General features: G+C 47.7%; 1 protein-coding gene across 1 annotated transcript in view; it reads right to left on the bottom strand.

The window, feature by feature from the left end:
- The window catches only part of plxna2 (plexin A2), a gene marked incomplete at its 5' end in the record, with an annotated part of 155,546 nt that overhangs the window by 59,305 nt on the left and 69,200 nt on the right, over positions 1–27,041 (bottom strand). The window contains 3 exons of the mRNA XM_083656475.1: positions 305–441; positions 3,472–3,589; positions 9,544–9,695. Of these exons, the coding sequence (XP_083512601.1) occupies positions 305–441; positions 3,472–3,589; positions 9,544–9,695 (407 nt within the window). The remainder of the gene's footprint in view (positions 1–304; positions 442–3,471; positions 3,590–9,543; positions 9,696–27,041) is intronic.

Below are 27,041 nucleotides of genomic sequence, written 5' to 3'. Positions count from 1 at the left end.
TATCTGATTAGAGACAGTATCTAGGTTTTAAAAGTCATCTGTGAAAGTCAGAAATTGCATCTGTCTTTCGCGCTCCACTGAATTATGCAGATCTGTGTTCACTCAGCTTAATGTACAAAGTAAATCACAGCGTGTCTCCACTCTGAGTCAGTCTTAAGCAGAATGCCTACAGTGTGCCTATGAGCAGTTTGACAGTAACAGCTCCTGAAAAAGAGAGCATTGCTCTCAGTGAGAATCCCCCTGTATAAATAAAGGTAAAAAAAAAAAAAAAAAAGTAAGCAGGTGGCAGAGAGGGACGTCTCACCCGTAGAACTCGCACGTCTGGTTTCCGAACTGGACGTTGACGCTGCTGCCGGCGCCGAGGTTCTCTCCCAGTATGGTGACTTTGGTGCCCCCGGACTCCGGACCCCTGCTGGGGGACAGACCCGTCACTGACGGCGTCTAGAGACAGAGAGACAGAGACAGACAGATAGCAGACAAGACCAGACAAATAGAAACAGAGAGATGGACATTTGGTTGAGTAGAAGCCACAGCGTCTCTGAGTCAACCCCACTGACATATATCAACCCCCTCGAAACCTTTCGGCCGTGATCACAGATCTGCAGCCAATGACCGGTGTCGGTGCTGCCAGGCCCGATGGCGGTGTGGAGTCGAGCGCTGGCAGCAGAAACGAGGATAAAAACCTGGAGCTCCTCAGGTTCCCTGTGAGATCCTCCTCCTGTGTGAGATGCTCCTCCTGTGTGAGCCGTGCACTAGCTGCCAAACTGTGTCTGACTGAAGCTTTTTAAAGACGCGCTCTGAAAATAACTGTTGTGTTTACGGCAGCACGCCCGAATCATCCACACAGACAGCCAGTCATCCTGAGACACACTGATAAAGCTGCCTGCTCTGTCTAAGTACACACACACACACACACACACACACACACACACACACACACACACACACGCACACACACACACACACACACACACACACACACACACACAGAGCGTACACACAGAGCGTACACACACACACACACACACACACACACACACACACACAGAGCGTACACACATAGAAACACACACACACGTCTGCATGCACACAAATGAAAGAGGACACAATTACAACAGGCATAAGCCCACACTCCATCATCTGCACTGTCCCTCTGCCAAGCAGGGCTCCACTACTTCTGTCTGAAGGAGACACACGGTCACGTAGGGAGTGCGTTTTGTTGTCTGGAAAATTGAAGAGCGCTTTTGTTCGGGTGCATTGTCTCTTATTTCTTATTTAGGCGGCCCGGTGGTGATATTGGGGAATTGCGGGTGGCACACAAATTGCCAGCTCCACAAAGTATTCTCTGTGGGGGATGAACTTTGACCTGTTCCCTTGCAGCAGCTGCACTGCTGGTGAGAAAAGTGTCAAAGGATTTAGAATGGAGTCACACAGCCACACACACAGACACAGACACGCACGCACACACACAAACACACACACACACACCTACGCACGCATATTTCTGTCTGTCATGCTCATTACACCTAGCCTGCAGCTAGCTGACAATCTACTCTCCAATTTTCACTGTCTCACCTTCACAATTAGCGCTCCCATAACAATTAACACCAGCCAGTAATTAGCCTTGTTGTGTTGATGTTTTCAGAGTACCTGTTTTAACCTGCCTCCTCAGTCTGCTTGACTGCTCGGAGCCGTGTGTGTGTGTGTGTGTGTGTGTGTGTGTGTGTCTGTGTGTGTGTGTGTCTGTCTGTGTGTGTGTGTGTGTGTGTGTGTGTGTGTGTGTGTGTGTGTGTGTGTGTGTGTGTGTGCGCCTGTGTGTGTGTCTGTCTGTGTGTGTGTGTGTGTGTGTGTGTCTGTCTGTGTGTGTGTGTCTGTCTGTGTGTGTGTCTCTGTGTGTGTGTGTGTGTGTGTGTCTCTGTGTGTGTGTGTGTGTGTGTGTGTGTGTGTGTGTGTGTGTGTGTGTGTGTGTGTGTGTGTGTGTGTGTGTGTGTGTGTGTGTGTGTGTGTGTTGTCTTTACCTGTCATGTTCACCTGCCAGATTGAAAGCTAACATCCCATTCATGCAAGTTTAATTTGAATCTATCTGTCTTTCGGTCTCTCGCTCACGATGTTATTCAGCCACTTTTCAACCGCTGTTTTATTCGTCCACTTTGTAACTACGGAAATTCGACAAGAACTCAAAATGGTGGAAAAGCACCCTGGCATTATTTCTTCCCGCCATCTATAGACGGTTTTAACTTGACAACAATAACAACGGTCACAACCCACCTGAATATCCGGTTTACTTCCTGTATACATAGCTGAGCGCAGGCTGATATTCGGCTCATATTAAATGTTAACGTTAGGCCGTGTCTCCGACAGACACATTAACAAGGTAGCCTATTTCGGTCTTGTAGTAGTTAGGAGTTGTTGTTGTTGTTGATAGTTGCCATAACAACCACCCCTGTCGGAAAGACGTGCACACGCTGGGTAGTAGGAAACATTGTTGTCTGGTCCAGAGCTAGCCTGAGAGGCTAATAAAAGCTACATGTTACAGAGTAAGCTGACTATCAGTACGTTATTGCACGCATAGGCCGATCTTTACATTTAAACTTATAGCAAAAATAAACAAATAGAAATAGAAGGAGGCTATGTCAGTGTTTCCCCCTGCATAGCTGAGAAAGTGAACACTGTAAATAGTTAGCACTGTGAAGCTGATACAATTCAGGTGGTGGTAATGCAACATGTAAGGATGCCAACCGCCATAAAACACAGAAGAAGAAGCAGAGAAAAGTGAAGTGCTGTGGGGTTGCAGCTGTTGAAAACCGTCTATATAGAGTCATGTTTCGATTAACGGTGTCCATCCAGCAGAGTGTAAAAAGTGCATCTATTTGCATAATATCTGGGAAGCAGAGAAAGACACGAGCGCATCAAAGGAAAGTGCAGAACGCTGACTGACTTCATGTACTGATCCGATGTCAAACGGGACAGAACCAGAGACTCTCACAGGCCACTAATGGAGACCCCTCCTAACCTTTGGTGCCGGGCTGAGGGAACGGCTATTATTGTCAACAGAACAGGTGAGGTCAGGATCACACACACACACACACACACACACACACACACACACACACACACACACACACACACACACACACACACACACAGTAGACATGGTGGCTACTTAATTACGCTGTCGGTCGGCACGGCAACCAACACATCATTATTTGCCTGTGCTGTACTAACATTCAAACACTCTAGTCACTATACAGTATTATGTACAATGTAATATGATATAATGATGGTATGTGAAGCTCTTTGAGGCTTGACTGTGATACAGGGCGATATAAACGAACTAGACTACGGTAGACTTTAACTGCTTTGTTGATCCTTTTAACTTAACGAGTTGACCTCGTTAACCCTTAACAAGGCAAAACACATTATTATTGATAGAGTATATTCTATATGGGGAGAGATACATTGCAGACGTACCACAAAGGAGTAGAGGTGCGAGGAGCGAGTCTTGAGTTCTGGTCTGCACTCTCCCACACACAGCTGGACCGGACCGGGCCTGCTGTCTGGAGGAGCCGGATCCATCTCGCACACGATCCTACAAAGACACAAAAAGTGATCCGGTCAAAAATATAGAACGTACATTATTAAGACAAGGTCAGGTTAATTCAATGTGTTAGCGAAAACTACCGGTACTGGCAACTTGTAAAACGTCGACAGGAATGGAAGGAATTCTAATTTCTCAAAAGAACTTCTTGAACCTCAGAAGCCCAAATATATACATTTGAATGTTTGAGCAAAGTTAGCAGAAAGTAATCAAAACCTTCTCTGCTTTTCATCGATTTTTCACCCCGCTCTAAATGCAATCTTCCTTCATTGTCTCATTCATTTCATTACAGGACACATAAACACACATTGACCAGGACGCCTCTGGGCGACAGTCTTTAAATGCGAGTGCACGTGGGCTCCGCCTCTCTGCCACGCCCACATACTGTGAGCGCACGTGGGCTCCGCCTCTCTGCCACGCCCACATACTGCGAGCGCACGTGGGCTCCGCCTCTCTAACCCCGAGTGCAGTAAATCTCCCCGCCAACAACCCGGGCCTCCCGACACGGCCGGTGCTCTGCCAGCGTGGCGTGTCTAATGTAAATCACACAGCGCGGGGGGGATCGATACAGCTTTTCTCATAGCGGCACGCGATCGGGTGTCACCCCGCAGCCCGCGCCGCAGGAGGCCGGATCAAATGACATCATAAAACGGGGACGCCCGTATCGATCGGCACTGCCAGGGGGCGATAAAGAACCAGAAGCAATCACAGTGTGGGAAGGAGAGACAGACGGTGTGCAGCGAGGAGGCAGACATCAAGGAGAGGAGAGGAGGACGGGCGTATCATTGTTTCTACTGCGAGATCTTCTGAATTACAAGGCGTGACTTTGAGAGGTCTCCTGAATGGAGCAGACGTCACGGGAGAAGGTCTCCTGAATGGAGCAGACGTTACGGGAGAGAGGATTTACTCACTGACACCACTCATATTTCCACCCTCATACTGTAAGGCCTTGGAGTGTAGAGGACTCACTCTCTGCTGCTGAAGGCTATTCTGCTATTCTGCTCCTTGAAGCCACACATTTCATATCATGGAAATAATATGTGACAGGGACTGATGTTTTTCGGGTAGGCCGAGGTCATTTCTCAGGGTTTTATGGATGATGATGAAGTGCAGATTGTAAGCTTTCAAACGATGTGTCATACTTTGAAATCGGAAAATATTTGAAGAAGATCTGCCTATTTGAATGGTTGTTCAGAGGAAATCACCCTGAAAGTTGGCGAACAAGCATACGGATGTTGCTCATTTGGTGTGGCAGCGCTGCTGCAGTGCTGCTGCAGTGCTGCTGCGGCGGTAAAAGTTTTTTTAATTGTTTTATTCCAATGTTTTCTTTGTTCCTGACGAAACCCGCTGCTTAACAAAGGCCCCAGTGCTGCCGCAGTGCTGCGTGACTAGATGTAGTTTGCGAACAAATTATAAGTATTCAGCGATCCTATAAAACTGTGATTTGCTATATTGAGTGTGTTCGTCCACATATAAAACGTGCGTAATATGAAAAAGAATTTGTGCGATTTCACGGTTACCACGGTTACCATTTATGTCGTTCAGAGCAAGACGTTCACTTGCATCTTCTCCCTCTCGTTCAAGAGGACCTGCCCTCACTGCAAAACCTCAGGATCCCTCTCAAACGGCGTGCTTACTCAACTCAAACGGCCACTGTGACAGAAAGCCTCGCAAACTGCGGAAAATATACGACCGTATATCTGACTGCTCGAAGTTACAAACCTTGAAAAACTTCTTGTTGAAAGCGACGCTGGTATTCGCACACTCTCCTCTTGAAGTAGTAGCATCAAAGACACATAAATATGTATGTTTTTTGTGTCTGATCCAGTCCACTCCTTCATACTGTAAGACGACGAAGCCTAGTGACTGAATTAAGAGTCAGATAGGGACGAGAAGATATAAGGAACGTCGAACCACTATGACCTCGAAAGCCGTTGATTGAAAGTCCAATTCAGAGCGTCATCGCGAATAGTTCCAACTCTTTCAAAGTTAGACTAGTCGGGGTCACAGGTTAGTTTTCTAATTTCCCCTCCGGCCATTTTTTTCTTTACAGGCCGTATGAATGAAGTCACTAGCAGGGACCTGATTGGATGAAAGCACTGTCAGATCAGCACACGGCTGACAAATTGTCCCGTACAACCAAGTGGCACATAGTGAATTTCAATTACAACTGGGCCAGTGTTGAACGAGGGAGCAGACGCACGCACCCGTCTGTCACCACCACCGTCCATGGGTGGTCGTTATTTTGACGGCATCTCGTGCTTTCATCCACGTGACAAAATGGTGACAACGTCCTGAAATCGGGGCAAAATGCCCCTAAAAGAAATCTAGAATTGCCCTTGGAACTGGGGTGATTTTAAATGCCCCCGTAAAATAAAGAGTTGAATACTTTCTATATTTTAACATGATTCTGTGTTTGCAAAGCGTGACTCTAAAATGGCCAGCTAGGCATCCGTACAACCCCCGCTCCTCCTCCTTTTTTTTATACTTTTTATTTAATGCATTTCAGCCAGGCCTGAACTTTGGTCAGGTCAGGCTGGCCCCACATCGGGCTACACACAACATACAACAGACTGTCAACCTTGACAACACCAACAACCACAAAAAGAAAAAGACAGAAAAAGGGGAAAAAGAAAGAAAATAATAATAATAAAAATAAAATAAATAAAATAAACAATAAATAAAAATAAAGCCATAACCGCTCCTCCTCCTACTAGTGTTATTTACCTCAGTGACAGGCAGCACAAGCTAGCTGGCCAGCTAGTTCACTCATGTTTTTTTGCCAAGTACATTAATAACATGCCGGACAATCAACAGTGTTGTTGAGATAGCAAATTGGGATCTGTGATTGTTTATGAACTTTTAGAAATAAAATTATGCTTGGATAAGAGTCATCGATTGGTCTTTCACGCTATAGGTATTTCTGAACTTTTGAAAAAATTGTTGAGGAAATGATCCAAAATGCCCCCGAAATATATTTCACAGGGGCAAAAATAGCCCTAGTTTAAAAAAGAAAATTTGTGTGCCGTGTGTCAGTGGAACAATGTGTCAGAGGGAAAGTGTGTTAGCACCAGCGATGGTGCAGTGCTGAGCTGTTCCCTCACTGAGGGCAGAAGTAGGCCAGGGAAAGAATCAAGGTTAAGGGCTCCTCTGAGTATGAATATCATAGTCCGTATGTCTGTGTGTGTGCATGTGTGTGTGTACATGTGTGTGTGCGTGTGTGTGTGCGTGTGTGTGTGTGTGCACTGTGCATGTGTCTCCGTGTTGTGCGTGTGAGAGAGTGTGTCAGCATTGTCCCAGTGTGCTTGCCGTACATCTTGTCTCTCCTCCCCTCCTGACTCCAGCCCACAGGCCTTTCACACTGATTGAAAGACAGACAGTCCACTGGTGCTGAGGCTGAGGCTGAGCATCCCGTACTCCGGTCGGAACATCACAAAACACTCATGTAATAGTCCTGCAGGGACTTATCTCGTCTGTGCTACTCAGTAATGAGTTCATCGTGACCCCATTGTACTTCATGGACTTTTTCCTCTCCTATGGCATCAGTCTAATATTCCTATAGGGACTTGAGTGTGTCTGTGGTACTCAATAATGAGTTTACAGTGACCTTAGTGTACTTTATTGTTTTTTCATGGTATAATTATGTGACCTACAGTAGCTGCATAACATTTTCAAAGTTCTGCTGTGAGAGCTATATACCATATAACATATACAGTATATATATACCATTCAATGTATTATAGGATTTATTTTTCAGAGGGGATTGTATTTTTTCTTCTCTGTGCCTTGGCACCAACAAAGGCCAATAATACCCCAAAGGCAATCCAACCCAACCCACATCCAAAGGTGTTAGTATCAAAGTAAAGCATCGTAGCACGGGGTTTGTCGGCACAGGGTTTGTCCCTCAGAGGCTTCCATCCACCTGGGCAGCCTAAAGCCACGGGACAGGGACAGGCTGTAACGGGATGTATGCAGAGCACAGGACAGGGACAGGCTGTAACATGATGTATGCAGAGCACGGGGACAATTAGGGAAGTAAACACAAGTAAACACACACAGCTGTTCTGGGATTGTTGCTCACTAGATGAGAACTGGGCTAGTGTGCAGCTGCAGGCAGGAGAACAACAGTGTCAGGAGGACCAGAGAGCCTGGACCTGCTGCAGGCAGGAGAACAACAGTGTCAGGAGGACCAGAGAGCCTGGACCTGCTCTGTCAGGAGGACCAGAGAGCCTGGACCTGCTCCAGTCAGGAGGACCGGAGAGCCTGGACCTGCTCTGTCAGGAGGACCAGAGAGCCTGGACCTGCTCCAGTCAGGAGGACCAGAGAGCCTGGACCTGCTCCAGTCAGGAGGACCAGAGAGCCTGGACCTGCTCCAGGCAGGAGAACAACAGTGTCAGGAGGACCAGAGAGCCTGGACCTGCTCCAGGCAGGAGAACAACAGTGTCAGGAGGACCAGAGAGCCTGGACCTGCTGCAGGCAGGAGAACAACAGTGTCAGGAGGACCAGAGAGCCTGGACCTGCTGCAGGCAGGAGAACAACAGTGTCAGGAGGACCAGAGAGCCTGGACCTGCTCTGTCAGGAGGACCAGAGAGCCTGGACCTGCTCCAGTCAGGAGGACCGGAGAGCCTGGACCTGCTCTGTCAGGAGGACCAGAGAGCCTGGACCTGCTCCAGTCAGGAGGACCAGAGAGCCTGGACCTGCTCCAGTCAGGAGGACCGGAGAGCCTGGACCTGCTCTGTCAGGAGGACCGGAGAGCCTGGACCTGCTCTGTCAGGAGGACCGGAGAGCCTGGACCTGCTCCAGTCAGGAGGACCGGAGAGCCTGGACCTGCTCCAGTCAGGAGGACCGGAGAGCCTGGACCTGCTCCAGTCAGGAGGACCGGAGAGCCTGGACCTGCTCCAGTCAGGAGGACCGGAGAGCCTGGACCTGCTCCAGTCAGGAGGACCGGAGAGCCTGGACCTGCTCCAGTCAGGAGGACCGGAGAGCCTGGACCTGCTCCAGTCTTCATTAACACAGAGATGGTGAGGAACCGGAGAGCCTGGACCTGCTCCAGTCTTCATTAACACAGAGATGGTGAGGAGAACTGCTTCTTATTGGACCACAGTGTAATAGCACTGTATGGCCTCTATAGGCAGTGCAGTCAAACCCCAGGCTAGAAGATGCACAGGATTCACAAGGGTTTGTATCTGCTCCAGCGTGGTTATATTATCGTACAGCTCTGTAGGGTTTGTATCTGCTCCAGCGTGGTTATATTATCGTACAGCTCTGTAGGGTTTGTATCTGCTCCAGCGTGGTTATATTATCGTACAGCTCTGTAGGGTTTGTATCTGCTCCAGCGTGGTTATATTATCGTACAGCTCTGTAGGGTTTGTATCTGCTCCAGCGTGGTTATATTATCGTACAGCTCTGTAGGGTTTGTATCTGCTCCAGCGTGGTTATATTATCGTACAGCTCTGTAGGGTTTGTATCTGCTCCAGCGTGGTTATATTATCGTACAGCTCTGTAGGGTTTGTATCTGCTCCAGCGTGGTTATATTATCGTACAGCTCTGTAGGGTTTGTATCTGCTCCAGCGTGGTTATATTATCGTACAGCTCTGTAGGGTTTGTATCTGCTCCAGCGTGGTTATATTATCGTACAGCTCTGTAGGGTTTGTATCTGCTCCAGCGTGGTTATATTATCGTACAGCTCTGTAGGGAGGAATTCTCCACCAGGCCATTTCCTGCTTTGTGTTCATTTGTATGTTGAGACGGCGAGCTAATTATGTTGTTTACATGTTGAGATAATTAGCTAATTGTAAAATTATGAAGGGCAAACTTTTTCCTGACAAACGCCCGGATTCCCTGATACAATTACCAGTTTACAATTGTTTATATAGTTAAAAGGTGAATTAAATCCCCATGTAAGAGTTTCGATGCTACTGCTTTGTCCCGTTTGCACGACTTACTGTTCGGCGATGATGTAGCCGTCCTCCACAGGCGTGCACTTGACCCCGGCCACCTCCACGTTGTCCACCATGTCGGAGAAGGCCAGGCCCAGGTTCATGCCGTGGATGGTCACCCGCGTGCCCCCCTCCGGAGGTCCTGCCACCGGGGTCACCTACAGGGACACACAGGGGCAAAGGTCGATGAAGTCATTACTCTGCCTGGAAATGACTGACTAAACGTTTCTCCGCTTTTTTTGTCCAAACTGTTGAATGAAAATGACCAACGCAAGTGTTGATAAAAGAAAAGAAAGGCAAATTAAAGGATTACGATTATCAACCCACTTTGTAGCATTAAAATGTGGTTAATAGGGGTGTCACGGTACACAAAAGTCACGGTTCGGTACGTACCTCGGTTTTGGGGTCACGGTTCGGTACGAATACGGCATGGTACGAAAATGGGGAAAAAAAGCAACAAATCCCAAATTCTGTTTTTTTCCCTTTGAATATGTCTGAATTCTGCTTTTTACGCTATTTTTACCATCAGAAATAGTGTCTAATATGTGGGAATGAATAAATGTCCACTATTTAATAAGATCTAGGCAATCCACACAAAAAGGTTTTACTCTAGAGCAGTGATTTTCAAAGTGTGGGGTGCGCCTCCCTCTCAGATGTCTGTATTCCAGCTGTTTGACAGGGCAAAGACATTTCCCCCCACTTTAAATCTTTATTGTACACAAGTTTGTAAACAGAGCGCATGTGTGGAGTAGCCTAATACTCCCACCAACCCCTCCCCCTGTTGTATTTGTTTTATGTAGCATTTGCGTTTGATGTAAGCACTAATTTGGAATCCTATCTAAAAGCGGCCACTAGGCGGCAGTGTTTCTTTAGTCAACGTCAAAATACCTACATGTTCAGAAGAAGAATAAAACGGCAGAAGAAGAAAAACTTCTTTACCCCTGTTGAAAGATACCCCCACTGTCTGACAGACAACGGGGTGGGTTTCACTTTCCCAGTAAGTACGGGAAAGAACCCTGTCAGCGCCTTAACGTTATTGGATGTGAGTTTTGTTTAGCATAATATGATTACGTTCGGTCATCTAATGGATTATTGGAACATGACAAGGAGTCATCGCCTCTTCCTCACCGCAGCTTGCCTGTCTGCATCCGCAGATGTCTGCTTGACCGCATCACTCATCCCACGCGATGTATGTTGCTTGTTTACAAGTTAACAGCCTTGTCAGTGTTATGTAACGTTTAGCCGCAACGCGCAACTATAAAGGAATTTGTCGCGGCTACGTAACGTTACATTGGCAAGCTTACCTCGTTGGCTTGATGTTGACAGAATTTGCAAAACAGCTTATCGCCACAAAACGTCCCATTCTGTGAACGCGGATTTCTATGGCCCTTGTGTTGTTTTGGTGTGTCTTCTTCTGTGGCGTTTAATTCAATTCAATTCAATGCCGTTCAAACAGCGTTTAGGTGCTTCTGGATTTGACGTATTCGTCGTGTCGTTTCATGTACCGTGAAACGAGGTACCGTGAGGGTCATACCGTAAATTCACGGGACGAATACATGTACCGTGACACCCCTAGTGGTTAATATAAGCAGATGGGCAGTGTTTACCTTCGCTATATGTTTTCCACTGAGAAATATCCTCTATTTGCAGAAACTCCGTCCCCGCCAGCTGCAAGTCATTAAGGCTCGTTAAGGTTCTGATGGATTCTCCTGGTTGTGCGCATACTTGAAAAATAAAAATAAACTATAACAGCCGCCCTCGGAGCAGATTCCACGTCAGTCTGTGTGGAAAACATATAGCGAAGGTAAACACTGCCCGTCTGCTTATATTAACCACATTATAAATACAGAGTGGGTTGATCATCGGTAAAGCCATCGTTTAAGAATAATACTGTGGCGGGGAAAGTGTTGCGTTGCAAAGCTGCCCTATAGGAAACATAGATGAACAAAGTTGTGCTTGTGAACGCTCAGGGCTAAACGAGCTCGTTAGGGTCAAGGTGGCCACGAAAGCAATTAAGAGCGCTTCCAACCCCCGCGTGCGTCCAGGAAATGTGAGAACATACGTAGCCGTGAGTCATTGTGCCAACAGCGCACTACGCTGATGGCACATCTTCTGTAACAAAGATGGTGTCACACACACACACACGTGCACACGCACACGCACACACACACACACACACACACGAGTACCACACATAAACACAAAACACTCCCACATTATTAACCTTTGAAAACTTTGTCCACAACTCTTTCCTATATGAGCTATACATTCATTCTAAACCAATAAAAAGAGCTTCCCTAATTTACACAAACGAAGAAGAAAAAAAGGAGGGGTGGTCATTAACTTCCTGGATCAACGCCTGCTCAGAATCCGCCGCTGTTGCCACGGATGATAAATCTAACATATTAGCGCTTAGTGCAGACCACCTTCTCATAAAATACAATATGGCCGCCCAGCGTGACCTTGGCACCGGGGTGGCCACGCTGCCTTCTGTACTGCAGAGCCCCACGTCCAGGCTCCCACCTGGCCATCCTCCAGCCCTCTAAACAAGGGAGGAGGAGGAGGAGAGGAGGAGAGGGAGGGAGGGAGGGAGAGAGAGAGGGAGGGAGGGAGAGGTGAGGAGCAGGAGAGAGAGAGAGGGAGGGAGAGAGAGGTGAGGAGCAGGAGAGAGAGACAGAGAGAGAGAGGGAGGGAGGGAGGGAGGGAGGGAGGGAGAGAGAGGTGAGGAGCAGGAGAGAGAGACAGAGAGAGAGAGGGAGGGAGGGAGGGAGAGAGAGAGAGAGAGGTGAGGAGCAGGAGAGAGAGACAGAGAGAGACAGAGAGAGACACAGAGAGAGAGGGAGGGAGGGAGGGAGAGAGAGAGAGGTGAGGAGCAGGAGAGAGAGACAGAGAGAGAGAGGGAGGGAGGGAGGGAGAGAGAGAGAGAGAGAGGTGAGGAGCAGGAGAGAGAGAGAGAGGGAGGGAGACTTGTGTGAAAGGAAGAGAAGGGGGTGTGGCACCAGGGGGCGTGGCACAGGGGGGCGTGGCACTGGAGTGGAGAGCACAGAACAACATTGGGCAGACGGGGGGGAGCAAAATGAGATAGAGGAGGGGAAGAAAGGAGGAGGGCAGGAGGGAGGAGTCAGGAGGGCAGGGGGGAGGAGTCAGGAGGGCAGGGGGGAGGAGCCGACTGTGTGGAGTTGCTGCTGCTATGTAAACAATCAATAAGTTATTAGCGTCCATGCGAGCAGAGGTAAGAGCCCAGCAGGGTTCTCTCTTATGTCCGCTCACTGAGCCGCGTCAAGAGGGGCCGCGCCCGGCCGCCCCTCCCCCGGCCGCCACCGGGGGGCGTCGCCGTGTCCCCGCGGGACGCCGGCATTGTAATCTAGATTCAGTGGACATTAATTGCTGTGGATGTAAAGTAAGTGTGTCAGTGCGCCGCCCGAGGGTTTGAATCCATGAATGTTTTAGCGCCGCCTGGGCATGCAGGGTATAGAGAAGCATAATGGCTAAATATATCCATGTCAGGAGATGACAGCAGCTATTGGAATAGACTTAGTGATGGTTACATAAGCAATATAGGAGCCTGAGAGAATGAGAGGGAGAACGCGGGGGGGACAGGACATTATGAGAGAGAGAGAGAGAAGTCGGGTTTCAATACATCTGTTTTTAATTTATGCAAAATTTCAATTTGCGCGTTAAAAAAACGGAGTGGAAAGCTGCAAAATTCACAAAAACCTCCAAATATCGCAAAAACGTTTTCACGCTTGAGGTGTTTGACAGCTCTATAATTCACATAATAGCAGCGGGATGGAAACGCACATTATTTCGCATTTTCTTTTCCCGACTTTCTGAAAATTCGAAAAAAAAATTGCAATACCATGAGATACCATCCCTTACCGGGATGGAAACCCAGAGCCGTGTATATAGAAGAGTTGTGTTTTTTACTCTCAAGAGTTCCAGGAAGTAAGGTTCTGGATTAAGCAGCACTGTCAGGTTGCAGCAAAATGGACAGTTTGTGTTGTACTTTGAAAGTTGTTGTTTTTTAGAATCAAATTTTACATTATCAGCTTTATTTTAGCATTCAAAAGTAGCGCGAGACCCCTTCCTGGCTGTTCATTGGCTAACGAGTCACGCATTTTGGTCCTCCGCTGACGCCACTCTCTCTCTAAATTGCTCTGTGGAAACCCAATTAGTGAGAGAGAGAGAGAGACTGAGGGAATGTGGACGCCACTGTGCTCGGTCTTATATCAGCCATGATGATGGATGACAGGTAAGGTGATGACATCACACATGGGCCTGCTAAAAGCTGGGGAGACCCCCCCTCCTCCTCCCACCCCGGGCAGAGGCTCCTCCCACCCCAGGCACAGAAGCTCCTCCCACCACAGGCACAGAAGCTCCTCCCACCCCGGGCAGAGGCTGTTCGTGGTGGAAGCCTTCCCACGCGGGGCCGTGCAGAGGAAGAGACTCTAATCCATGCGTGAAACCCGAGTGGACTGCGGCGTCCCCCGCTGGCGGAGAGAGAGAGAGCCTTGATTCATCAGCGGATCAGAGAGAGAGGAACCACCACTTCAAAGAGCCGGGCCGGCGCTGACGTCTCGCGGGCCCGCGAGGCGTGAGAGGAGCGCGGTGCTTTTGTCTGCCTCTGTGTCTGCTCTCCTCTCACTGCAGCTATAAAGGAGACTCATTGTACCGTACAGAAGTCTGCGGTTTGATTCCCTGCGAACCAGAGCCTAATGACATTTACAGGCACATCAGAGAGAGAACCCGCGACAGACAGTCACGTATGCAATCTTTAGAATAGAGGAGTTTGTCTTTTTGATTTTTTTCACTGTAACATCCTCTTCTTTTGGATCTCTTTTCCTTCCTCGAGTCTCTTTCATTCCCTCTTCTGCCTCAGGCTAGCTGACACAAGGCGTGTTTGTCTCAACACACACAGACGTTCAGAGGGACCTCAGAAGACTCTTTGGACACCGTGCTACCCTCGCTCCCCCGCGCTCCTCCTCCTCCTCCTCCGGCCCGGCCCGCGTGGCCATGACACGCTCCCTGTGTAATCCTTTTACCAGCAGCGCCGCGGCCCGCCTGGTTCTGACATGCTGTCAATGCAGACTAATAAGCAGCTAACAGCCAGCTAGCTCACATGCCTCTCTCCTCCCTCTCTCTCCCTCTAGCACTCTCTCTCTCTCCTCCCCCTCTCTCCCTCTAGCTCTCTCTCTCTCCCTCCTTCTCTCCCCCTCTCTCTCTCTAGCACTCTCTCTCTCTCCCTCCTTCTCCTCCCTCCAGGGGTGGGCAACTATTTTTCATGGGGGGTCACATGAGAAACCCAGATTGTTGCCGGGGGGCGAACAAATATTGTCATGCCGTAACCCATGGATGGGTAACTTTGATGATAGAGAGGGCCACAAAAAAATGTCCTCGCTACCAGGTTTTGCTGAGGGCCGAATGGCGCCAGCGTGAAAAATTTGATGCATTTGAAGCCAGGTTTAGAGGAATAACTCATTTTAAATTAACAGTTGTGATGTCATTATTCAGTCTTAACCACCAATATTTGATCCTTTTCTCACTCACTCCTATGTCACCACCTGCTCTCCCTGCAGGGCTTGAAATTAACTTTTTTCACCACCTGCCAATATGGCTGCTAGATTTTAAAGTTACCAGCCAATTAGAATTTCCACTAGCCGAAATGTTTTTCTTGAAATAAACCAGAATATGAGTGGGTTAATTTAAGCATAAGTATCAGTAAGTGGCCCGGGATTCTCAAAGCCTGTGTTGAGCAAACAAAGAACAAAAATGCACTCTTGAAGCTAAATAAATCCAAAACCAACAAGTTAATTATTTAAATTTCTACTTCAATGTAGAACAGTAATTTCTTACACATGAGATTACTTTTAGCCTTTTAGTCATAAATATTATTGAAAGATATTCCATATTCCAGGCTGAAATGCTATAACAGAAGAGTATTGGTCAGAATGACATGAACATTTGGACACTTATTCAGCGGGTATCCCGCATGTTGCGTTCAGGTGCACTGTAATTTTTTTTTTTTTTCTTGCAATTCCATCGCGGGCCACATACGGCCCGCAGGCCATATGTTGCCCATGTATGCTCTAGCACTCTCTCTCTCTCCTTCTCTCCCCCTCTCTCTCTAGCACTCTCTCTCTCTCTCCCTCCCTCCTTCTCTCCCCCTCTCTCTCTAGCACTCTCTCTCTCTCTCTCTCTCTCTCTCTCTCTCTCCTCCCTCTCCTCCCTCTAGCACTCTCTCTCTCCCTCCTTCTCTCCCCCTCTCTCTCTCTCTCTCTCTCTCTCTCTCTCTCTCTCTCCTCCCTCTAGCACTCTCTCTCTCCCTTCTTCTCTCCCCCCTCTCTCTCTCTCTAGTCCAGTGGTTCTCAAAAGGGGGTCCGGGGACCCCCAGGAGTCCTTGAGGGGGTTCCAGGGGGACCCCAGCCAAAAGGGGGGTAATTTATTTTCACTATAATTCCATTCATAAGTAACACAATGACTATTTTGGTCACGGGTTTTATACACTTTCTGTAATAAAACATCTAAAAGCATCAATCTTATTATCATATGGGGGACCGTGGGGCCCAATCCCAATTCTTTTCTTAACCCTCAATCTTAACCCTCAAGCTCAACCCTCAATCTTAGTAGCCCTCAAAACTAAGTGTTAAGGGCTATCATGCGACTTTAAAATGGGACAGCCCTTAAAGGCAGATACGTCTTCAGACTGTGGGGGGCAGCAATATGCCAAAGCTCCGGATCCAGTCTGTCAATTCAAAAGAAGAGGAAAAAAGCATCCCTACAAATATTTCCTTGATAATATAGATGTAGAAATTACGATAACCATTGTATTATCTTAGTTTAAATGTCATTTTATGGATTTCCGTTTTGGAGCCTAACACATTTGTTGTTGCTAAGTATCGATAGTCAGTAGCCGTGCTGGTCAAGCCATATTATTATTATTATATTATAACATTGTTAACGTTGTTACGAAATGCCATAATTCTCGGTGGTAATGTCGTTGTTGAGTTGTTTTTATCAAGATACAGCCTACGTGTAATGCAACGCACCACAAAACAAGTGGGGGCTAGAATGACCGTGCTTTCCGACGTGAGGGCTGGCTTGACTGCAGTTAAACACTGCAGTCAAGCCAGCCCTCACGTCGGAAAGCACGGTCATTCTAGCCCCCACTCGTTAGCAACAACAATTGTTGTTAGGATTCCAAAACGGAAATCCATAAAATGACATTAAACTAAGCTAATACAATGGTTATCGTAATTTTTACATCTCTATTAACAAGGAAATACTTAACTTTGTAGGGCTACTTTTTTCCTCCTTTCGCCGCCATCTTCCATCTGAATGGATCTAGCTGATGACACGCAAGGGATTCTGGGATCGCACTCACCGCCAAGTGTGGTCGTGGAAAATCTCAAAACTGAGGGCCGTAGAGCCCTCAAACTCGACCCTTAACTTAACAAAGTGAGAATCGGGACAGCACTAGCACTTCGCGGGAGTGCGCATTTTTGAGACTGAGGGTTAAGATTGAGGGTTAAGATAGGAATTGGGATTGGGCCAAAATCCTATCAAATGGGGGTCTAATCTTTGTCAGTTTAGGGGTCCTTCATGTGAAAAGATTTGAAAACCACTGCTCTAGCTCTCTCTCTCTCTCTCTCTCTCTCTCTCTCTCTCCTTCTCTCTCTCTCTCTCTCTCCCTCCCTCTCTGCAGCTCCGGGGATCAGAGCAGTGGCTCTGTGGAGCTGTGGGACTTTAGCACCAGCACCTCCTCAGATCTGCTGCAGGATATTAGCCAGAGCAAAGTGGGCTGAGATGACCTAAATTGAGAAAACAAGGGGAGCTCCTCTTCGCATTCTAATCCATGAGAGGAAATCTACAGAGAGGAGAAGAGATCTACACAGAGAGGAGAAGAGATCTACACAGAGAGGAAATCTACAGAGAGAGGAGAGATCTACACAGAGAGGAGAGATCTACACAGAGAGGAGAGATCTACACAGAGAGGAGAGATCTACACAGAGAGGAGAGATCTACACAGAGGAGAGAGAGAGATCTACACAGAGAGGAGAGATCTACACAGAGAGGAGAGATCTACACAGAGAGGAGAGATCTACACAGAGGAGAGATCTACACAGAGAGGAGAGATCTACACAGTGAGGAGAGAGATCTACACAGAGAGGAGAGATCTACACAGAGAGGAGAGATCTACACAGAGAGGAGAGATCTACACAGAGGAGAGATCTACACAGAGAGGAGAGATCTACACAGTGAGGAGAGATCTACACAGAGAGGAGAGATCTACACAGAGAGGAGAGAGAGATCTACACAGAGAGGAGAGATCTACACAGAGATGAGAGATCTACACAGAGAGGAGAGAGAGATCTACACAGAGGAGAGATCTACACAGAGAGGAGAAGAGATATACACAGAGAGGAGAGATCTACACAGAGAGGAGATATTTACACAGAGAGGAGAGAGAGATCTACACAGAGGAGAGATCTACACAGAGAGGAGAGAGAGATCTACACAGAGAGGAGAGATCTACACAGAGAGAAGAGATCTACACAGAGAAGAGAGAGAGATCTACACAGAGAGGAGAGATCTACACAGAGAAGAGAGAGAGATCTACACAGAGAGGAGAGATCTACACAGAGAGGAGAGATCTACACAGAGAAGAGAGAGAGATCTACACAGAGAGGAGAGATCTACACAGAGAGGAGAGATCTACACAGAGAGGAGAGAGATCTACACAGAGAGGAGAGATCTACACAGAGAAGAGAGATCTACACAGAGAGGAGAGATCTACACAGAGAGGAGAGATCTACACAGAGAAGAGAGATCTACACAGAGAGGAGAGATCTACACAGAGAAGAGAGATCTACACAGAGAGGAGAGATCTACACAGAGAGGAGAGAGATCTACACAGAGAGGAGCGATCTACACAGAGAGGAGAGAGATCTAGAGAGATCTACACAGAGAGGAGAGATCTACACAGAGAGGAGAGAGAGAGAGAGGGTCTCTCTCTCTGCAGCAAATCATCTCACAGTCGAGGACCCAGCAACTGCCGAAATCATGACCGTAACAAGGAGACAGGGGAGAAGAGAGGAGGGGAGGAATGAGAAAGAGAGAGAGAGAGAGAGGAGGAGAGAGAGAGAAGGAGATAGGAGGAGAGAGAAAGAGAGAAGGAGAGAGAAATAGCCCGACAGTGTCAACAGCCCGGGGATGTCTGTCTTATTCAGTTGAAGTAATGGTGGAGAAAGTTGTGTGGATGCAGCCATGGCTAAACTCAATAGACACAGAGGAGAGCAGTGTGTTCCTCCAGGCTGTGTGAGGCCAGTGTGTGGCCACTAGAGACGCGCGGACGCTGCAGTTATAATAACCGCGCTGACCACAGAGATCATACAACATAAACATTCTGATTAATAGTTGCGGGCGGGTGAAATCATGTATCATTAATGAGGAACATTAATATTAATTATCTAGTCTATAAACGTATTTTAAGCTTCATTTTTCCCGTCAGGCATATGTTAGCCGCCTATTGTTAGATAGCAAGGATCCCCGAAGGACCCAAAGCAGTGGTAAACAAATAGCCACGCGTCAACGTCGATGGGGATATGGAAGAGAAGACGCGCTAGTATTATTTTCCCCATACAGCTCAATCCAGTCTTGATCTAAACTTAAAGCTATAGCGTTAGCCTCGTATGCTACATGGGCTACACGTATGCTGGACTGGATTATAATCGCACCGACGGCAGCAGAAACAGTAAGTTAATCAACCCAAATCGTTGTGAAATGTCGGGTGCACGGCGGGCGCGGATCTATAAATAGTACGAAATAATTTGCGCGGATTTATGGCGGGCGGACGGTTCATGCCTACACGCGGTGCGTCTCTAGTGGCTGCATTTAGCTGAGCGTGCTGCTCACTGGCATTCTCCTGACAATCCACCAGACACTAACAGCACAGATAATAATAACGCTTAATCGTCTCTTCTGCTGTTCAAATGTACAATATCAGCATTTTTATACGGTTCATTAGTGACCTTTGATAATAACAGCGAGACATTTAAACACAATAGCATTTCCTCCCCTTCGGCTCCTAAAGCGATTTCCACTTGAGTTAACGCTGCAGTTGATGCATTTACAGCTGGATATTTTGGTGCTTTTTGAAATGAAGTCGCTCTCGACACGACTGAGGAGCTCGCAGCTAATCTCTCTGTCTTTGCTCTTTGCTCGGACTAATTCATGCGCGTCACATTTAGAGCATTTAATGGGCTTGATAATGACTTGTTCCTGAACAAACTACACCCTAAATACTTTATGGGCTCTTAAATGTCTCGTAAGCCCAGAGATACGAGCCGCGAGGAGAAAAAGAGTTTTGAGCGTCTGAAAAGGAAGGAAGAGACGAGGAGGGAGGACGGGAAAACAAGATGGAGGCCACAGCTCGTTTAGTGGGGTGTGTTTGAGGATGAGTGAGCTCTGTACTACAGCGACTGTGTGTGTGTGTGTGTGTGTGTGTGTGTGTGTGTGCGTGTGTGTGTTTATGCATGTGTGTTTGTGCGTGTGTGTGTGTGTGTGTGTGTGTGCGTGTGTGTGTTTGTGCATGTGTGTTTGTGCATGTGTGTGTGTGTGTGTGTGTGTGCGTGCGTGTGCGTGTGTGTGTGTTTGTGCATGTGTGTTTGTGCATGTGTGTGTGTGTGTGTGTGTGTGCGTGCGTGTACGTGTGCGTGTGTGTTGCCTATATGTATGTTTGCTGGCCAAAGCTTCGCATGGCTGGGCAGCATCTTCAGGGCTTAACCCCCCCCAAAAAAACAAAATAACATTCTGAGCCTGCGGGGGGCGCTGCACCATCGTGCCATTTATTTCTCTATCTCTCCATTCACCTTATGTAGCCCCGCCCACATTGTATCACGACTTCCTGTTCAAAACGCCGGCTGTTTTACCTGCTCAAACTAGTCTGACTCACCTGGTCAAACCTAGTTTGACTCACATTATGAGTCAGACTAGGTTTATGAGTCACAGGAAGTGTAAATACAATCATCTTTTCTTGACGATTGTATTTACACTTCCTGTTACAGTAGTCTCTCAAGCCACACGGCCTCTTCTGCATAAGGTGAATAAAAACTAGTCCAACAAGAAGAACAAAAACAATCGAAACATTTCCGTCCTGAATGAATGAATATTCCATGAGGACCGCAGGAAGACGAGTCTGTGGCTTCTGCGATAAACAATAAAACAAGAAACAATAAATAATTCCACACATACTGCAGCATTGTTTTCCACAGATATTCTTTTCTCACCAGGTGAGCCCTGGGGAGCTCCGTAGAGAACAGCCCAAGCAGTGGCACATTTTAATGCTGACTGGCGATAGTAAATCGTGGAAAAAGACAGATCACGTTCCGGTCTGTCACTGCTGCTGCTGGAGCAGCAGATGTAACTGTCACTCCCCGTGTGGTCAGATATCAGAGTGCGCGCACGCACGATGGCGTTGATGCTTTCTGCAGAACGACCACCCGACCGGCCGCTTCCCTTAATTTGTCGCCCCCCGGGGGTACGGTGGTGCAGTGGTAAGCGCTGTCGCCTCACAGCTCGAAGGTCCTGGGTTCGATTCTCACATGGGACGCTGTGAACACTGAAGGAGTGCGTGCCCGTCCGCATGTCCTCGAGTGCCCACCGCCCGGGTGGGGTCGTCAAAAGGGCCTTTCTGTGTGGAGTTTGCATGTTCTCCCCATGCCCCCTGGGGGTTTCCTTCATATAGGAACCCCTTCACTAAAACATGCAATATCCTGGTCGCTGAAGTGGTGCCTCCTCTGGTCGTTAAGGGCGCCTGTTCGGAGGGAGGGGAACCGGTTGGAATAGCGTGAACCTCCCACGTGCTATGTCCTACCGGTGAAGCTTCCCCTGTCAGGTAAAAAGAAGCGGCTGGCTAACTGCCCATGTCTCGGAGGAAGCATGGAGCCAGTTTCGGCTCTCCCCAGATCGGCAGAGGGTGGAGCAGCAACCAGGATAAATAAAAGTAAATTAGCACTAAGGGGGATAAAAATGGGATAAAAAAATGGGGGGGGGGGGGGGGGGGGGAATTGTCGCCCCCCCAAGTGTAAAACGGTTTCCTGTCTCCGCCCGTTATTTACTCCATACATTATATCACTGCTGGTGTTTTACTCTGTCTCAGCGATGCGTGTATCTTCACCAGCTCTCTGTAGTTCAGCTGTGCTACAGTGCTGCACTAGGGCAGTGGTTCTCAATGGGGGGTCCAGGGGGACCACCAGGGGTCCTCAAACTGATGGACTGTTCAAGTTCACCATTATTTCATCGACAAGAAGTGAAGACAGTCAGATAATAATGTGGAAGAATGACTGTTTTGCTCATACTGTAGTTTCACTGTTATCTCTCGAACTACAATACAGTTAGTCATGGAATTCAGGACAAAATCATATCCAACAATAAACATGAACATAAACACACACACACACACACACACACACACACACACACAAACTTGGGGGTCCGTGGCTCTAATGTGGATTCAGTGATGGGTCCTTGATAAGAAAAAGTTTGAGAATAACTGCACTAGCGAATCAAATCGCTGCTACAGTATGATAGAAAGTAGCTTGCTGTTCATTGGATAAAAACAACAACAACACTTGATCGCATTCCCATTGGTAAATGCAAAATGTTGCTTTGCTTCACAGAATATCATAAAAAAAATAAAAAAAATCTTTTTTGATGAAAAATGTAAACATGTCCATCATCCCTGTGGTGTTGAAAATATCAACACGCTTGTGTAACTGTAGGCGTCTATCTGTGTGTGAGAGCAGGAGAGACAGAGAGACACAGAGAGAGAGGGAGAGAGAAACCATACCTATGCTTTCCTCAGGCAACAGCCAGTTATACGTATATGGTTATATGTTATATATGGTTGTTGTATAGGGTCGTTGTCACTGGAGGCTCTCCAAGCCACACAGAAGCCAAGGCCAAAGCCTACTGATGGGATTTCTCCTCGTGTCTTTCATGTGATGCTTCTCTCCCTCCTCCGCTGTTAGCTGTTAGCGTTAGCGTTAGCGGGGGCTTACATCTCTTCAATATTAATGCTGTGCCATGGTGGGAGGCCCCCGTGCCACTTAATAGAAACATTAATTATTCAGAAGAGCCCCTCTTCTGCGAGGCACATCGGCTAATGTGCTCGTATGTATACAAATCAGCTGGTGATGGGGGGCTTTGGTGCAACACACAATCCCAACGCAAATGTATTAATACATTCAGCCCACCAGGGGGATGTCTGCTCCGTAAAGAAACTGTAATCACAAGGGGGCGGGGCACAGACAGCATGCTGCGCTGCACACCAATGAAGAAGAATCCTGCGTGTATCTGTGTAGATCTCAGGTCCAGACCGACAAAGTTGTTTTTTCCTTTTCACTGTTCAGTTGCTCCTCTCTCTCTCTCTCTCTCTCTCTCTCTCTCTCTCTCTCTTTCTCTCTCTCTCTCTCTCTAGGTGATGATTTGAACATTATGTGATCATAAATCAATCTTTTGTTCTTGTTTTTTTCTCCCCCAACTGGAAGGAAAAACACACCCACAGATTGTCTTTATATTGTTAGATAATCAATCCGTGGCGTTCGATGCATTTCCAGAAGTTAGTTTGTGATGAATTGGTGTAATTACGTTTGCCCTCTCGACCCGCCTTGTTTACTTCCACTTCAGTTAGTGATTTCCTACATTTCCCACAAGGACTTTGGACATCCCCCAGAGAACCTGTTGGGTGCGGCACAATTACTGCATTGAAATTGGTACCTCTGTCTTCCACAGATGGTTTCTCTTCCTGTACGAGTGTTGCAAAACTGCGTCTCTAGACACAATCCCTTTGCTTTGTTTCTGAGGACACCAGAGCCTGATGTTTCCCATAGAGCATTGGATCCCAAACTGTGGTCCACGGGGCTCCGCCTGGTGGTCCGCCAGAGAATTGCACATTTTTTATTTTATATATTTTTTTTTACAGACGACAGTTTTTACATAATTAACCCTGAGCAGTTGGCGCATTGGGCCGATTTTCGGAAATATTGCGATATTTGGGAAATCTTTAACATTTAATTTCAGAGGCTGTTGCAGGCTCAGTTTTAAAGCCAGAGTGAAGTTTCTGGTATCATATGAAACTAGAAGACTTAAGGAATCGATTTGTACCAACCATGTCATGCTAGCTTGTCAGGAAGGTAGCTAAATAACACTCCAGATTTAGGCAAAATTTTGGCGAGGTAAAAAACCTTTTTCAAAGGTGCCGCAGCCTAACGTTGGCAAATGTTTGTGTGTGTGTGTCCATTTTGAACCAGCTAGTAGCTTTATATTATTTAGCCTTTCTGCTGCTATTGCATGGTTAAATCAGCTAATTGGGTTAGGGTGGGGGTTGGTATACGCAGTGGAAGTGGTCCCTGGGAAATGTGGTTTGGTACGTAGTGGTACTTGGACGGAAACGTTTGGGAACCCCTGACATCGAGGATTTAGAAGCTGAAGAACAGTGGCTATCAAACTCTATTGTAGCGGTGCTGGAGATATCTCTGTGCGACGTCAGGTCATCTGTTTGAGCAGGAATGAGAAAAATACACCACCAACAAAAAGGGCCCAGAAACACAAGGTACCAATAGATTTATCCCCCAAACATTAATATTACAACATGGCGCTACGTCAAGTTGCCTATGTGCTTGTAATAAATGTGCATGGAATCGACGTGCAAGGGCTCCATGAGAAGTCAGCTGAGCAAGTTAGTTGTCGCTCTTAACCTCATCTAGAGGCTAGAAATGGATCCCAGATGATTGTGAATTTCCTAAATGAATTGGTCCTCAGGAGCCAGAGTCTCTCCATAGGTATAGCCGAGACCATGTCTGTCAGAGACAGCTGAAAAGAAGGTGGAGAGGGGGACTTCCACTCCTTCAGAATGAGTCTCTCGGCGACAGTCAGAGACTGGACGCAGACGTAGGGAGGAGCAGAGAGGATTCTGAGCAGCTGGAGATAGCGAGTTCCGCCTGGGTTATTTTATAGGCCTTAGAGTACCAATCAAATATTTTGGCTAGCAATAGATTTTCCTTTTGTCTTGTTTGTTCGTGTGTTCTGACTGCTTTGCTGTAAATCTGTGCACCTGCCCCCTAGAGATCAGATAGAGCACTTTACTACATTGGGCGAGTTAATGTAATTGGCGACCGCGTCCTTGTTAAATTAACGAATGGGAAACACCTCACCACTCCTGCATCATCTCCATCTTCTCCTCCTCCTCCTCCTCCTCCTCCTCCTCCTCCTCCTCCTCCTCCTCCTCCTCCTCCTCGCTGCTCTGCACCTTCTCAATGTTCTTCTTCTGAATCAATCTTCCTGTTTCTCTGCCGTTCATTCTTCTTCTCTCTCTCTTTGTGTGCAGAGCGATGGTTGAAGGTCTGGGCGGTGGTGGTGGCCTTGGTAATCACATACTGAGCTCACAACACTGATGACAGCCAGGAGACACATGAGATATGCCCCCACAGGACACACACACACACACAGACACACACACACACACACACACACACACACACACACACACACACACACACACACACACACACACACAGACACACACACACACACACACACACACCCGCAGAGACAAACACACACTCTCTCCCTCCTTCCCTCTCCCTCCCTCTCCCTCTCCCTCTCCCTCTCCCTCTCTCTCTCTCTCTCTCTCTCTCTCTCTCTCTCTCTCTCATCACATTCTCAGATGCCACAGGATGACAAGTCAAGAGCGTAATAGAGTTACACAAGAGCATAACTTAATGGAGCAGGATGACTCAGAGAGAGAGAGAGATACTCAGACACACACAGGGGAGAGAGAGAGTGATACTCAGAGACACACACAGGGGAGAGAGAGAGTGATACTCAGAGACACACACAGGGGGGAGAGAGAGTGATACTCAGAGACACACACAGGGGATGAGAGAGAGTGATACTCAGAGACACACACAGGGGAGAGAGAGAGTGATACTCAGAGACACACACAGGGGGGAGAGAGAGTGATACTCAGAGACACACACAGGGGAGAGAGAGAGTGATACACACAGACACACACAGGGGAGAGAGAGAGTGATACACAGAGACACACACAGGGGAGAGAGAGTGATACACACAGACACACACAGGGGAGAGAGAGAGTGATACACACAGACACACACAGGGGAGAGAGAGAGTGATACTCAGAGACACACACAGGGGGGAGAGAGAGTGATACTCAGAGACACACACAGGGGAGAGAGAGAGTGATACTCAGAGACACACACAGGGGAGAGAGAGAGTGATACTCAGAGACACACACAGGGGAGAGAGTGATACTCAGAGACACACACAGGGGAGAGAGAGAGTGATACTCAGAGACACACACAGGGGAGAGAGAGAGTGATACTCAGAGACACACAGGGGGGAGAGAGAGAGTGATACACACAGACACACACAGGGGAGAGAGAGAGTGATACACACAGACACACACAGGGGAGAGAGAGAGTGATACACACAGACACACACATGGGAGAGAGAGAGTGATACACAGAGACACACACAGGGGAGAGAGAGTGATACACACAGACACACACAGGGGAGAGAGAGAGTGATACACACAGACACACACAGGGGAGAGAGAGAGTGATACTCAGAGACACACACAGGGGGGAGAGAGAGTGATACTCAGAGACACACACGGGGGAGAGAGAGAGTGATACTCAGAGACACACACGGGGGAGAGAGAGAGTGATACTCAGAGACACACACAGGGGAGAGAGAGAGTGATACTCAGAGACACACACAGGGGAGAGAGAGTGATACACACAGACACACACAGGGGAGAGAGAGAGTGATACACACAGACACACACAGGGGAGAGAGAGAGTGATACTCAGAGACACACACAGGGGAGAGAGAGAGTGATACTCAGAGACACACACGGGGGAGAGAGAGAGTGATACTCAGAGACACACACAGGGGGGAGAGAGAGTGATACACAGAGACACACACAGGGGAGAGAGAGAGTGATACTCAGAGACACACACAGGGGAGAGAGAGAGTGATACTCAGAGACACACACAGGGGAGAGAGAGAGAGAGAGAGTGATACTCAGAGACACACACAGGGGGGAGAGAGAGTGATACTCAGAGACACACACAGGGGAGAGAGAGAGTGATACTCAGACACACACAGGGGAGAGAGAGAGTGATACTCAGAGACACACACATGGGAGAGAGAGAGTGATACTCAGAGACACACACATGGGAGAGAGAGAGTGATACTCAGAGACACACACAGGGGAGAGAGAGAGTGATACTCAGAGACACACACAGGGGAGAGAGAGAGTGATACACACAGACACACACAGGGGAGAGAGAGAGTGATACACACAGACACACACAGGGGAGAGAGAGAGTGATACTCAGAGACACACACAGGGGAGAGAGAGAGTGATACTCAGAGACACACACAGGGGAGAGAGAGAGTGATACTCAGAGACACACACA

Source organism: Poromitra crassiceps, assembly GCF_964638095.1.
Source record: "Poromitra crassiceps genome assembly, chromosome: 20".
NCBI lineage: Eukaryota > Metazoa > Chordata > Actinopteri > Beryciformes > Melamphaidae > Poromitra > Poromitra crassiceps.
Note: the sequence above shows the minus strand (reverse complement) of the source record. Positions and strands in the feature narration are given on the sequence as shown.